Genomic DNA, 13,578 nt, shown 5'->3' with positions numbered 1-13,578 from the left:
AGAACTATTCCCTTAACTATTGGATTGACAAGGGTGCTCCATCGCGGAAAATTGTCATGGGTATGCCGTTGTATGGTCAATCGTTTACATTGGAAAACACACGCAACACTGGCTTGAATTCAAAGGCTCCCGGACCTGGCAAGGCAGGAGAATTCACGAGAGCTGCTGGATTTTTGGCCTACTATGAGGTAAGTGGGGGAAAGAAAAATTTCCATTCAGAGCATCTGAAGGTGAGAATACATTACAGGATTTTTTTCTGGCAAAAATCATCGGCTGACTTTTCCGTACCAAAGAACAAAGAAGTTTAGGTTGGCTATTTAAATACAGGCATCCTAAAGCCCCTTTGTTCTTTTACGAAAAAAAAACCAGCCGTTGACTGATGCCAGAAACTAGATCCACTTTGGCATTTTCAGCTTTAAGGTGTGGGTATATAAACAGCTTAAAGTCTTCGCATGTCATAATGGGATGTGAGAGCCGAACACGACCCCTGCCGTCGTTTTTCCTTATAGCTTGACATTAAAATGCCTAGTCATGATGCCAAGATTTTTATGTGCTGACACCTTCGCTTTGTAAAGCTTCTAAACGTGAGAATACCTAAGAGGACTTTTTTCTGTCAAGATATATCGACTGGCTGGAGGAGCTGTGGTTGCATATTTAAATTTGGTCATCCTAAGAACCCTAAGTTCTTTTACGAAAAAAAAAAACAGCCGGCGACTTATACCAGAAAAAGATCCTCTTACGTATTCTCACTTTTAGTTTGAGTTAAATAATTGGGATGACAGCGAAAAGTGTCACGCAAGTTTCATGAGACAGCTGAGTTTTTGTAAACATCTCGACACAGCTGCTGGGAAAGCGAACTGTCAAACCAATTTTGTAAAGGTGAAAATACAAAAAACGCTTCTTTTTTGCTGGCTCTAGTCATCGGCTAGCTTCTTCGTAGAGGAGAAAAGGAGTTTTCGGTTGACTTAGATCGATTTTGTATCGACGCTTTTTTGTTCTTTTCCGAAGAATCCAGCCGATGACTGAAGGCAGTTACAAAAAGTCATCGGCTGGCTTCTTCGTAGGATAAATTATTGGCCGAACTGGTGCTAAGTCAACCTAAAGCTCCTTTGTTCTTTTACGAAAAAGGCAGCCGAAGACTTAAAGGTGAGAGTACATAAAACGCTTTTTTGACTGGCCTAAGTCATCGAACTAAGCCAACCTGGAGTTTTAGGTTGACTTAGTTCGATTTGGCTCTACGCTTCTTTGTTCTTTTCCGAAGAATCCAGGCAATGACTGAAGCCGGTAAAAAAGCGTTTTATGTATTCTCGCCTTTAAATTTGAGAATACCTTGAACGAAGTTTTTAGCTGGCTCAAGTAATCGGCTGGCCTTTTCGGTGAGAATACTTAAGTCATCAGGTGGCTTCTTTGTAAAAGAACAGAGGAGTTTTAGGTTGACTTAGGTCAATATTGGCCCAAAATCTTTACTGGTTCACACTACGGTCTTTTGTTCTTTTACGAAGAATCGCGTCCACGACTTAAGCTAGTAATAAAAGCGTCCTATGTGTTCTCATCTTATGCCATTAAAAAAAAAATTCCTATGTATCTGCACCTTTAGGATGTCTCTGAAATTTTCAATTGCATTGATGTAAACATAGCATTAGAAATCTCCATACAAGGGTGGTTCACATGATTTGTTTTCTTTTGTAGATTTGTGATCGCATCAAACACCAGGGCTGGCAAGTGGTACAAGACGAACAGGGTCGCATGGGTCCCTATGCCTACAAGGGTAATCAGTGGGTCTCCTTCGATGATCCCGCCATGATACGTAAAAAATCGCAATTGGTTCGAGCTTTGGATTTGGGTGGTGGTATGGTTTGGGCATTGGATTTGGATGATTTCCGTAATCGTTGTGGTCAAGGTGTCCACCCATTACTGACACAGATACATGATGTACTGAAAGATCCACCCACGGGTTACGAACCCACACGTAAGTTGTCAATATTTCATTAAGGAACATTAGATTTTAAAATTATCCCCTTTCCAGCTGGTCTGATCCCTGTCAAGGAACCCGAATCTGTGGAGGAAATCATCAACTCCCAGGAAATTACCTATCCCAGTGAAATTGAAACCGTGTCCAATGTCCTCGATCCCAATGATGAGACAGAAGATAATGATGTTGAAATCATCGGAACGGGGCCAGGGGATTCTCAAGAGGTTACCTCCTCCTCGGATAGCGGAGAATTTAAAGTAGTTTGCTATTTCACCAATTGGGCATGGTATCGCCAGGGTGGTGGAAAATTCTTACCCGAAGATATTGATCCCGAACTTTGTACCCATATTGTGTACGGTTTTGCGGTATTGAACCGTGAACGGTTGACCATACAACCCCATGATAGCTGGGCCGATTTGGATAACAAATTCTATGAACGGGTGGCCTCGTATCGTTCCAAGGGCATAAAGGTGACCGTGGCCATTGGTGGCTGGAATGACTCGGCCGGTGATAAATATTCACGTTTGGTACGTTCCGCTGAAGCTAGGGCCCGCTTTGTACGCCATGTCATGGAGTTCATCGAGAAGTATGGATTTGATGGCTTGGATTTGGATTGGGAATATCCGGTATGCTGGCAGGTGGATTGTAAGAAGGGTACTTCGGATGAGAAGCAGGGTTTCAGTGATTTGGTGCAAGAATTGTCCATTGCCTTTAGGCCAAAGGGTTTGCTGCTGTCCGCAGCCGTTTCACCCAATCAGAAGGTCATTGATGCCGGCTATGATGTGCCAGAGTTGTCGAAATATTTCGATTGGATTGCTGTGATGGCTTATGATTACCATGGCCAATGGGACAAGAAAACTGGTCATGTTGCACCCATGTATGAACATCCTGCGGGAACTGAAGGATTCAATGCCAACTTCTCGATCAATTATTGGCTACAAAGTGGAGCTGATCGCAAAAAACTGGTCATGGGTATGCCCATGTATGGCCAATCGTTCTCCTTGGCCCAGGCCAGTGATCATGATCTAAATGCTCCCACATATGGTGGTGGTGAGGCTGGAGAGGCAACCCGGGCCCGAGGTTTTCTGGCATACTATGAAATCTGTACATACATCAGGAAGCGGGGTTGGAATGTAGTACGTGATCCACGTGGACGCATGGGACCCTATGCTTACATGCGTGACCAGTGGGTGTCATTCGATGATGCTCCCATGATTCGCCACAAGTCGGAATATGTCAAGGCCATGGGATTGGGTGGTGCCATGATATGGGCCTTGGATTTGGATGACTTTAAAAATGATTGTGACTGTGAATCGTATCCTCTGCTGAAGACCATTAATAGGGTATTGAGAAACTATCCAGGACCACATCCCAAATGTGTGTTGGAGGACCAAGATAAGACAATGAGTAAGTTTTTCGGAAGCTCCAAAAATTCAAAATGTAATTCTACTTTTATTTCAGTTGCCGGCATGACCATGGCTCCCCAGGCTCCCAACAAGCCGAAGCCCACAATCAATACCAATGTTGAGAGTCAGGCTATAATTCAGGCCCACAAACCGGCCAAACCCACAGCGGCGCCCAGCAAACCCAAGGAATGTGCGGGACGCAATTATGCTCCCCATGAAAGAGATTGCAACAAATACTATATCTGTCAATATGGCGAACTGGTGGAACAGAAGTAAGTCGAAAATTTCAGATCTCTAGGAGACCCTCACTAACCAATTTTTCTTTTTTCTTCCTCGAAAGATGTCCCTCTGGCCTACATTGGAATCAAAACTACTGCGATTGGCCACAGGCCAGTAAATGTATGATACGCGATGATCAAACTACCAAAAAACCTGTGGTGAATAGACCTAAACCCACACCACGACCCAGTGCAGCCACCACGAAGGCTCCTCCGAAAGTTACCAAAAAACCGGTGACAGCGCCCAGTAAAAAACCAATTACCCATCCCAAACCCACATATGTGCCACCCCTAGCCAGCAATGAAGACTACAAGGTTGTGTGTTACTTCACTAATTGGGCCTGGTATCGTCGCGGACAGGGTAAATATGTTCCCGAGGATATCGATGAGAATCTCTGTACCCACATTGTTTACGGTTTTGCGGTACTCAACAGCAATTCCCTGACCATTCGGACCCATGATTCCTGGGCGGATATTGATAACAGGTTCTATGAACGGGTGGTGGCTTACAAAAAGAAAGGCTTGAAGGTCACCGTGGCCATTGGTGGCTGGAACGATTCGTTGGGTAGTAAATATGCCCGCATGGTTTTGGATCCACAGGCGAGAAGGCGTTTTATTGAAAGCGTCTTGGCCTTCTGTGAAAAATACGGTTTTGAAGGTCTGGATTTGGATTGGGAGTACCCTGTGTGCTGGCAGGTTGATTGTTCCAAGGGTTCGGCCAATGAAAAAGAAGGTTTTGCCTCATTGGTACGTGAATTATCCGAGGCATTCAAACCCAAGGGCCTACTGCTCTCAGCTGCAGTTTCGCCCAGTAAAATGGTCATTGATGCCGGTTATGATGTTCCCAAATTGGCACGCTACTTTGATTGGATTGCCGTCATGACCTATGATTTTCATGGCCATTGGGATAAACAGACCGGCCATGTTGCTCCTTTGTACTATGTTGAAGGGGACAGCAATCCCTATTTCAATGCCAATTTCAGTATCAATTACTGGCTGGAAAAGGGTACACCACCGCATAAACTTATCATGGGTATGCCATTGTATGGTCAATCATTCTCCCTGGCCGACACCAATTCCCGTAGTCTGAATGACAAAACAATTGGTCCCGGTCGGGCTGGCACCTACACCAGGGCTGGAGGTTTCTTGGCCTACTATGAGATATGTGAACAAATTAGCAACGGTGGTTGGACGGTGATGCGTGATCCTCAGGGTCGCATTGGTCCATATGCCTACAGTGGCAATCAATGGGTCTCATATGACGATGTCAACGACATTCGTCGCAAAGCGCAATTTGTGCGGAAAATGCGTTTAGGTGGTGGTATGGTTTGGGCTCTGGATTTGGATGATTTCCGTGGCAGCTGTGGATGTGGCAAACATCCTTTGCTGCGTACACTCAATCAAGAGTTGCGTGGCATTCCGGGACAAAGGGCAAACGATTGTACATAAGTTAGAGAGATATAGGAGCGTTCACATCGGAAGTATAAATAACTCGAATGAAACGACGACACGTGCATGTGTAGACATGTAGGCTGTCCTTATTTAGTTAAGTAAAGTGCCAATATTATTATAATCCATAAAATGAATAATGTTTATATTTATGTATAAACTACGATTAGATTTAAGCAAAAAATATAAATTTATTTTAGTTATTTAATTGATAGTGTTATAGATGCGATAAGATAAAAACATTACGAAATAAAATAAAGAAATAATAAAATGATATGTTTTTTAAATAGGTTTCAATGATAAAGTCCTGAGAAATAAAGGATTTCAGAATATGAGCCACAATGTGAATCTTAAATATAAAAATATGATATTCAAAAGAGTAAAAAATAGTCGGATTTCATACATAACTGACTCAAGGCAAATTCGTTCAACATTTAGACTGATTTTATTAACACTATCTTTTTTACATTTTGTTGCATTACATGCAGAATTGTCGATCTTTCCATATTCTCTTGTTGGTATTTGTTTTGATTTCGTCTTCATTAAAAAGTAGTGCCTTAAAATTTAAATTGACCGTTATAATGCTCTGTGCTCTATGCAACGACATAGAAACTGACAACTATCGAATTATTTTCGATAACAATCATAATCGTTTCCGGTACTCGTCGGTATGTGTGATCACTAATGCCATGTTCTCATATACTTTAATTCAATTTTGTTTAATGTAGAAATAATGTACTTACGTATATTTGAACTTAACCTCTTTATCGTTATTATGAATCTATTGTAACCAACGAATCCAACTCACATGTTATGATAGAAATGTTAAAAGGTGTGGTTGTAAGGTTTAGAAGAAATTTCAAAGATATTTTGTATTCTTTGTTCGTATGTTTTCTCTTCTCTTGAGCTTGCAATCGTCACTTGAGAATAAAAAGTTTTCGTCCGGATTGGTGGCTTCTTCCGAAACCATGGTATTCCCTGGCTCAATACATGGTAGACCTTACCAATTTTATCCACTAATAAATAAAGGTTTTTTTGTATTTATAATATGGGATAAGCCTCAATCTTTTGCAATAATATTTGGTCCGTTCCAGAACCTACAAGAATCTACTAGATTTGCAATTTTTTCCAATATCATAAAGGGAAAATTGCTGTTCTGTCATTAGAAATCACTATGATGACTAATTATCATATGTTTTACAGAGCCTATTTCAAATTCCCTCATCAACATTATTTTGTCGATACACAGATTCACAAAATAATGTATCCGTTCCAGAACGGCAAGAAATTAAATGTTTTTATTTCGATTACCGAATTTTCCTTCATGATATCGAAAAAAATATTGCAGAACTAGTAAGTTCTGGTAAAGACCAAATGCTTTTCTTGTTTGGATTATTCCAGAAAATGTAATACAATCCAAGACCAAATTCTACATTTAATTGTCCATTAAGGTGAACAATTATTTTCTGTTTGCAACTAACACAAATATAATAGCGGTAGATATGTTTTGACTTTATTCTACCTCCTGCTATTGTACTATGATTACTGCTTTGTTTCAATACCTGTAAAAATCTACTAGTTTTGCAATCTTGTCGATTTCTTAAAGGAAAATAGGTTATCGTAGTAAACACTTTAACATTCTTGCAGTTCTGGAACGATAATTTGTACAAATATAGGAATTTTGAGAGGCTATTGGAATGTAAGTATGGATCTATGTAACTCCCCAGATTTACTGATTGCTAAAACAATTCGTTGTTCCCAGAAATAAATTAATTTTTGATTCCAGAACCTGTAAGAATCTACTAGTTTTGCAAATTTTTTTTCGATATCATAATAATAAAAAATCGGTTATTGTAGTAAAAAGTGTTATGCTATGTTCTCATTGAACATTCAATCACGTTGTTCGCTCTCAGGATTAGGCATGGTAGAAGAATATAGAATCTAGATCTAGAATATATAAAAATCTACTTATTTTTGTCAAAACATTAAAAAATTCACATGTCAATGTTCCTAAGCGTTGATGCATCTACCTGTATTCTTCTACCATGGAATTAGGTACACAAATTAACCCGTTCAAAATTCTCTTTTTTCAAATTTTTTGTTTGTTGATATTCATATATAATAATAGAGTAAATTATTGTTTTTCCTCCGCGTATGCAAATACGTCATTCAACATTATATCTTTCATTCATAATTTTCAGTCGTCCTGAAAAATTTTAATATTTCAATAAATTTTTCTATTTTGAGTTTTGAAATGTCATAATTTTTTTTTCGATAAATGATCTCATTTGTTAGGGATGACACACATTTCATCTTAGTTCTGAGAGTGATTTGAATGGAACAAAGAACAAAAATCTTTGTCCGCCCAGAAAATTTAGTGTGGGGAATCAAGTAGATATTTCATAATTAATAGTCGAACAACGAATAGAGAGCGAATCACGTGCCATGTGAACTTAGTATTACATTCTTGCAGTTCTGGTACAGACCATGGCAGAAGAATACAGGTAGATGCATCAACGCTTGGGAGCATTGATATGTCAAAAAAATGTAATTTTTTTTCAAATATAAGTAGATTTTTATATGTTTTCTTATACGACGTCATTCGGAGGTTATTATAATCCGCGTTTTTCAACAATTTTTGCAAATTTAAATAATTTTTCATTCAACATTTTCAATTCCAAAATTGGTTTGACAGTTCATTGTCCAAGCAGCTGTGTCGATGCGTCTACCTATATTCTTCTACCATGGCATAATTACAGAAGGTAGAAAAAAGCTGCCACTTAAATCATTTTTTTCTTTTGGTGCCCTTATTGTTTTGAATAAAAATGCAATGCAGCTAACAACTATGTATTCAGGGGAATGATATGAAATCATTAATATAAAATATTTTAAGTACTATTCTTCTGAATTTTTAAATTTATAATCTAAATTTCAAAATTTTTCATTTTTGAAACTATATTAATTCTTTGAAAATTAATGTTTTGTTAACATTTTTGGACATATAACTCTGACACTTGAATTAAGTACAAAAGCAAATATGTATGTGGTTATTGTTATGTTTGTTGTACAACAACACTTGCTGTTACCGGTATTTTTCTACCATGCTCCTAGACGAGAAACGTAAATGAAAAAAAAAAAAAAATAAAATAAAAACTTGATAGTCTGGGTAGCAACTGGTTGTCTGTCTTAAACAAAAGTTCTGTGAAGAAGCTATTAAAATTTTATTTGCTTATTATAATACAATGGAAGATTAATTCCTTGCAGATGGTCACCAATGTGAATAAACACTCATTTTTCGACATCAATTGTCTCTATACTAGGTTTTTCAATGCACCATTAGGTTTGTCTGGTTACCCTAAAATGTGTAACAATTGTTGTAAATTGTTACCGTAAGTCGTCTGTTAACACAAAAGATCTGCAAAAGAGAGCGATTTGAGAGAACAATTTTGCTACTCCTTAGGTTATTTTTTTTGGTTAAGCAATTTAAAAACATCTTTATTCTAGAAATTACAAGCGTAATTGTTTTGTCTTTTCGGCTCATTTTTAATTTCTGCATGATTTCCCTGTTGCTTTGACAAAGCAGCTGAATGCTTTTAAGTTTTTTCTGGGATTCTGTAAAAGTCTTGTCATTTAAAAAGAAATACACCAGATGTTTTGTTTTATTTCGTTTTCCGAAATCCCAAAATAAATACGATTTTTTTAACTAGATTTTGACACTAGTTTTGTGGTGCTTAACGCACTATGATTGCCACCTAGTTTAAAGACATCATATCGATAACAATAACAATCGATTGGTCGATTTTATAGCAACCACACAGCTGTTGTTCAGTTAGTGGATACGTAATCCCCGTGTATTGTGCACAACTGGCAGCGCCGGACAACGTAACAAAACAAATGCGGAGAGAAAATTTTTTATTGTGTCAGTCAGATTCCGAGAATGAAAACGAACGAGTTGGTCGGTGTGTACGACGGAGCGTAGTATATTAATGGAATAAGCAGCAAAAATTAGATGATTACGCGCGCTTAAAGCAAAACGAGAGTGAAATCTATTGCAATTGATGTCTGTCAATGTGAATATTTATGAGAAGAAAAAAAAAACAACAACAAATTCAATTGAATAAGAAGATGTTCAAAGAATTGTGACGTCATTGAATTCATAATCAAAACATACCAAAAAGAAAAAAAAAAATAAATACAAAAGCAGAAACACACACAACACGTACAACAATAACAAAGGTCGTTCGCTTGTGTTGTTGCTATTGAAATCACTATTTGTTTGTACGGCGACACTTCTGCTCCGCTGCCGATTTAAAGTGTAAACCAGAAAAATCCAAAATCAAAATAAAAAAAATACAAATCAAGTTCATTTTAATATCGGTTTTAAGTTAATTCCTAATTCAAAATGCATAAAACACAAAGAGTTATAAGCCAAATTGGCCGAACTTTGCTAAAGAAACAACAACAATTCCATATACAACAACAACAGCAGCAACAACAAAGTCTATTAACCTTAGCCTGTTGTTCAGCAGCCCCAGCTGATGTGCCAACATTCATAATACCGCCATCCAAAAATAACAGCACCAATCTAAGCAAAAAGAATAGACCTTCATTATCGCCCTCATTTGTTTATCCCGCCCAAAGCTATTCGAAATTTACTGCCGCCCGTGAATCTTTGCCACTGGGCTCCCATCCCCTGTGCGAAGAAAGGGCTCTCGATCTAATATCAAATCTAAAGGAAACTGAGCTGGCTGCCATTAAATTGGCTCTGGCCAAATATGAGGCTAAAAAACAAAAGGAAGGTTTTGAGGGTAAGTCAAATATGAAATGAATACAGGCCATAACATAATTTTGGTTATCCTTTGATGTCTCTATATGTACGTAGGTATGTGTTGAGGAAGGATAACACATTTCCTCCGAGAAAAAAAAAAAGATGGAAATCCTTATCATTTATGTATTATCAAGTTATTGTTGTTTGTGTGTACGTCCTGTGATTGATGTCTATCATCCGTGAAGCTGCATATATCACATTTCCTTTGATGTTTACATTTCCTTTTCGTTTGCCTGCCACCATAAATACCGACAATAAATACATATGTACCTATGTATACATAATTGTATCTATGATTATTGTCTGTTTAACGCTGTACACCGCTGAAAATATATTTAGGTACTCTTTTGAGGTAAAAAAAATTAAGTTACGTTAATAGTAATCCTTATTTCTGAATAAGTTACTAGTTTTAGATCTGGAATCGTATGTGGACGTTCAAAATTGTTTAAGGAAAGTTCTCCTGAAGATTTCGAGTTGAGATAATTTGGTTGAGCATGGAGTTCGAGTTCAAGTTCTGGGCGGGCTGAAAATCCCATGTTTTACCTGATTGAGCAATGAATATATTTTCCTGACTTGATTTTTTAACCCTTTTATCGAGACAACCTAGCGACTTAGAAAAGTAAAGGACATGCCCGAGAAGTCGTGAGAAGTTGTGAGAAGTCAAACATGTTTTTAAAAATGTCTTCTATTTGTTTACTAGCTGGCATGGTAAAATGCATAAACGTTTGGGAATATTGATATGTCATTGTCAAAAATATTTTTTTTTGTCAAAAATAAGTAGATATTTATATGTTTTCTTATACGAAGCTAATCGGAGGTAATTATGATATGCATTTTTTAAAAGTTTTTAAAAATTTCAATAATAATTCGACAGTTCATTGTCCCAGCTGCTGTGTTGATGTGACTACCCAGCAATCCAAAGGGAACGTTGACCGACATTTGATAAGGAGCCAATCTCCATTTCTTCGTATGGTAAAATATTTAGGAATTATATCGAAAGGATAAATCTAATAAGAATGACAATTTTTGCCAAGTGCATATAATACTGAAATCTGTCGACTTCAGAATATTTTGGCAAAAGGTTGTGCAACGACCGAAACGGTTGTCAATATGCTCGGACACTTCTGATCTATTTTTGATCTTGGTTTTTAAATTTTAAAACATTTTGAGGAGCAAATATAGGTGGTGAACACGGATCGATTTGAAATCTTTATTAAATGTAGACATTTTTAATATAATTATAGGAATATATTTTAATATTGAAGGTATACTAGTTTACGCGGTGAGATAAAAAATGCAACAAAGTCAAACGCCATAATTTATTTTTTTTTTAAATTTTATTGAATTAAAGCAAAAAATGTTTGAAATAGCATCAAATTTTAGAATAAGTTTAGATTTGTTCGAGTTGGTCATCTTTGCCACGAATTATGGCTTTCAAACGACCAATGAATCCCACACGCTGCCCGAATGTTGCTCTGCCGTTAGGTTAGGTTAGGTTAAAGGATGTGTGGTTGCATAAAAAAAAACAACCACTCCACTCGGAGACCTAGTGGTCCATTGTGATCATCTGCCGTACTTTGGCCCAAGTTATCAGCACTTTGGTATTTTTTAGTGCCAACCTTGCTTCCTAAAATACTCCAGACAAAATAGTCCAACGGATTGGTATCCGGAGATTTTGGTGGCCATTGTGCGCTGGAAACGAAGCGAGGAATCTCATTTTGTAACCATTATTGGGTGGCGCGTGCTGAGTGCGATCGTGCTGAGTCCTGTTGAAATGTCCAAGGTCTGCGGTCAAAATGTTTGAGTGCGCAAAGCTTTAATACACCCTCCAGAATATTTTCGCGATAATATTCGGCATTTATTCTGAGGTTACGGTCGATTAATACGAGCGGAGAGCGACCATCGGCTGTTATGGCGGCCCACACCATCACCATGGCCGGCGCTTGAGTTCTGGTGGCCAATCGAAGGTCCACATTTTTTTATGGTAACGAGCGATGGTACGAGACACAAACGATTTATTCACATTTAAATGCTAGAGTACTCTAACGATAGCCACTTGTGGTTTTCCAGCCAAATATAAACGCACACAATCACGCTTGAATTTCATCACGAATAAATTTTTTTCTGGAAAATTCTCACCAAAATGTTTTTTTTTACGCTTGTAAACAATATAATGAGCTGTCACTGGAATTATCTTAACAGCTGTCGGGCGGGTTGTTTAGAAATGACAGCAGTCTGAAGTTGGTTCCAGTTTTTTTCATCTCACCCTGCTTGTTGACGTCAGTCTTGTGTGTCACACAAAAACAAAAAGTCTAAGACTTTATCAAGCCCGGTTATTCATTAAAAACTGTTCAACCTTCAGTGGTTCCCTCCTTCCAAAAAAAAAATAATTTTTCGTGGACCTGTTGACTCATCGTGGACCTGTTAAGGATCGCCATGTGTGCATATGATTTCACTATAATGTTGTCAAATTCGGACAAGTGAAAGTCTGCATATCTACATGTACATATTTCTGCCTAATTTTTCTCCATCTGAGTAATATTAAACTAAGTGAAATGATAGAATTCTAGTCAACAAATCTGCGGTTTATTCAATTCAGTTTATTTGCTTCAAAATTAAATGAAGAAACATGCCAGCACTTGGAGTGGTGATAAGAAAATTTGTTGACCCCTTACAAAGGAAAAGGCTGGTCGCATGTAAATTATGTGGCGCCAGCGTAGTCTGCATTTGTGGAATAGAGCGATACATATTCCATTTCTTACTTAATGCAATATAGACTAATTATACCCTACAATACATTGTGGTCAGGGTATTTGTCTTTGTGCATTTTTTGTAACATAAAGAAGGAAGCTCGATAGACCCATAGTTCTGAGTTGATTTATGAATGTCCATCCGTTTGTCAATGTATCTTTCGAACAATGTGTCTTTGCACAAGTACAGGTCGCATCTATTGAAGAATGCGAAAAGAGATGAAATTGTGCACAAATCATTTGTTTGACCCAGAGCGAACCCTATTTAAATTTGAGATAATCGTTCAAAAATATATGAAAGATATAGCTCTCATATATATCTTCGTCCGATTTGCCTTTGGTGAAAATCGGATAAGATATAGTTATAGCTCCCATATATATTATCCATCCGATTTGCTATTTTCATCCTCCATGGCCTTAATATGCACTCCGTACCAACGATATTCGGCGAAATATATCAAATATAACTCAGCAACACTATTTCCAAATATCATCAAGATTTTCCAAAAGACTCATAGCATAGTAATCTTGACAATATGAGTTGACAAGCTAATAAACCCATCGTTTTGCACTTGGAGAAAACCGATATTTTTCTCTGACCTGTTATTTGTCGCAGCAAAATACTTTCAGGTCATTTGTTGGTAACCCAGGTTTAAAATAATCATCCAACAGGATTATGTTTTTGACTTGTGTCTAAAACTTGTAATTTTTACGCAGACATTCCAAGATATTGTAGTCTAACATTTCGAACTAATTTTTTTATGCACTCAATATGCGATTTTTCGATGTTCTGATAGTTCAGACAGGATAATATTAAAAGATATTACTTCTGAAAAAGTTGGAACACTACAGTTGATTTCCAATACCTCCAATGCTATATATTCATTTTATTATA

At 37.5% G+C, this 13,578-nt stretch overlaps 2 protein-coding genes across 2 annotated transcripts in view; both read left to right on the top strand.

The window, feature by feature from the left end:
- The window catches only part of LOC101894465 (probable chitinase 10), a 30,078-nt gene extending 24,723 nt beyond the window's left edge, over nucleotides 1-5,355 (top strand). The window contains exons 4-8 of the mRNA XM_005191702.2: nucleotides 3-188; nucleotides 1,690-1,969; nucleotides 2,027-3,379; nucleotides 3,434-3,650; nucleotides 3,719-5,355. Of these exons, the coding sequence (XP_005191759.1) occupies nucleotides 3-188; nucleotides 1,690-1,969; nucleotides 2,027-3,379; nucleotides 3,434-3,650; nucleotides 3,719-5,105 (3,423 nt within the window). The 3' untranslated portion in view covers nucleotides 5,106-5,355. The remainder of the gene's footprint in view (nucleotides 1-2; nucleotides 189-1,689; nucleotides 1,970-2,026; nucleotides 3,380-3,433; nucleotides 3,651-3,718) is intronic.
- A 3,632-nt stretch (nucleotides 5,356-8,987) lies between these two features.
- Nucleotides 8,988-13,578, top strand: part of LOC101896793 (uncharacterized) — an 87,727-nt gene continuing 83,136 nt past the window's right edge. The window contains exon 1 of the mRNA XM_011297643.3: nucleotides 8,988-9,913. Within this exon, the coding sequence (XP_011295945.1) occupies nucleotides 9,508-9,913 (406 nt within the window). The 5' untranslated portion in view covers nucleotides 8,988-9,507. The remainder of the gene's footprint in view (nucleotides 9,914-13,578) is intronic.

The sequence above is a fragment of the Musca domestica genome, unplaced genomic scaffold (genome assembly GCF_030504385.1).
Source record: "Musca domestica strain aabys unplaced genomic scaffold, Musca_domestica.polishedcontigs.V.1.1 7, whole genome shotgun sequence".
In the NCBI taxonomy this organism is placed as follows: Eukaryota; Metazoa; Arthropoda; class Insecta; order Diptera; family Muscidae; genus Musca; species Musca domestica.
This window is presented reverse-complemented; position numbering and strand designations above follow the sequence as displayed.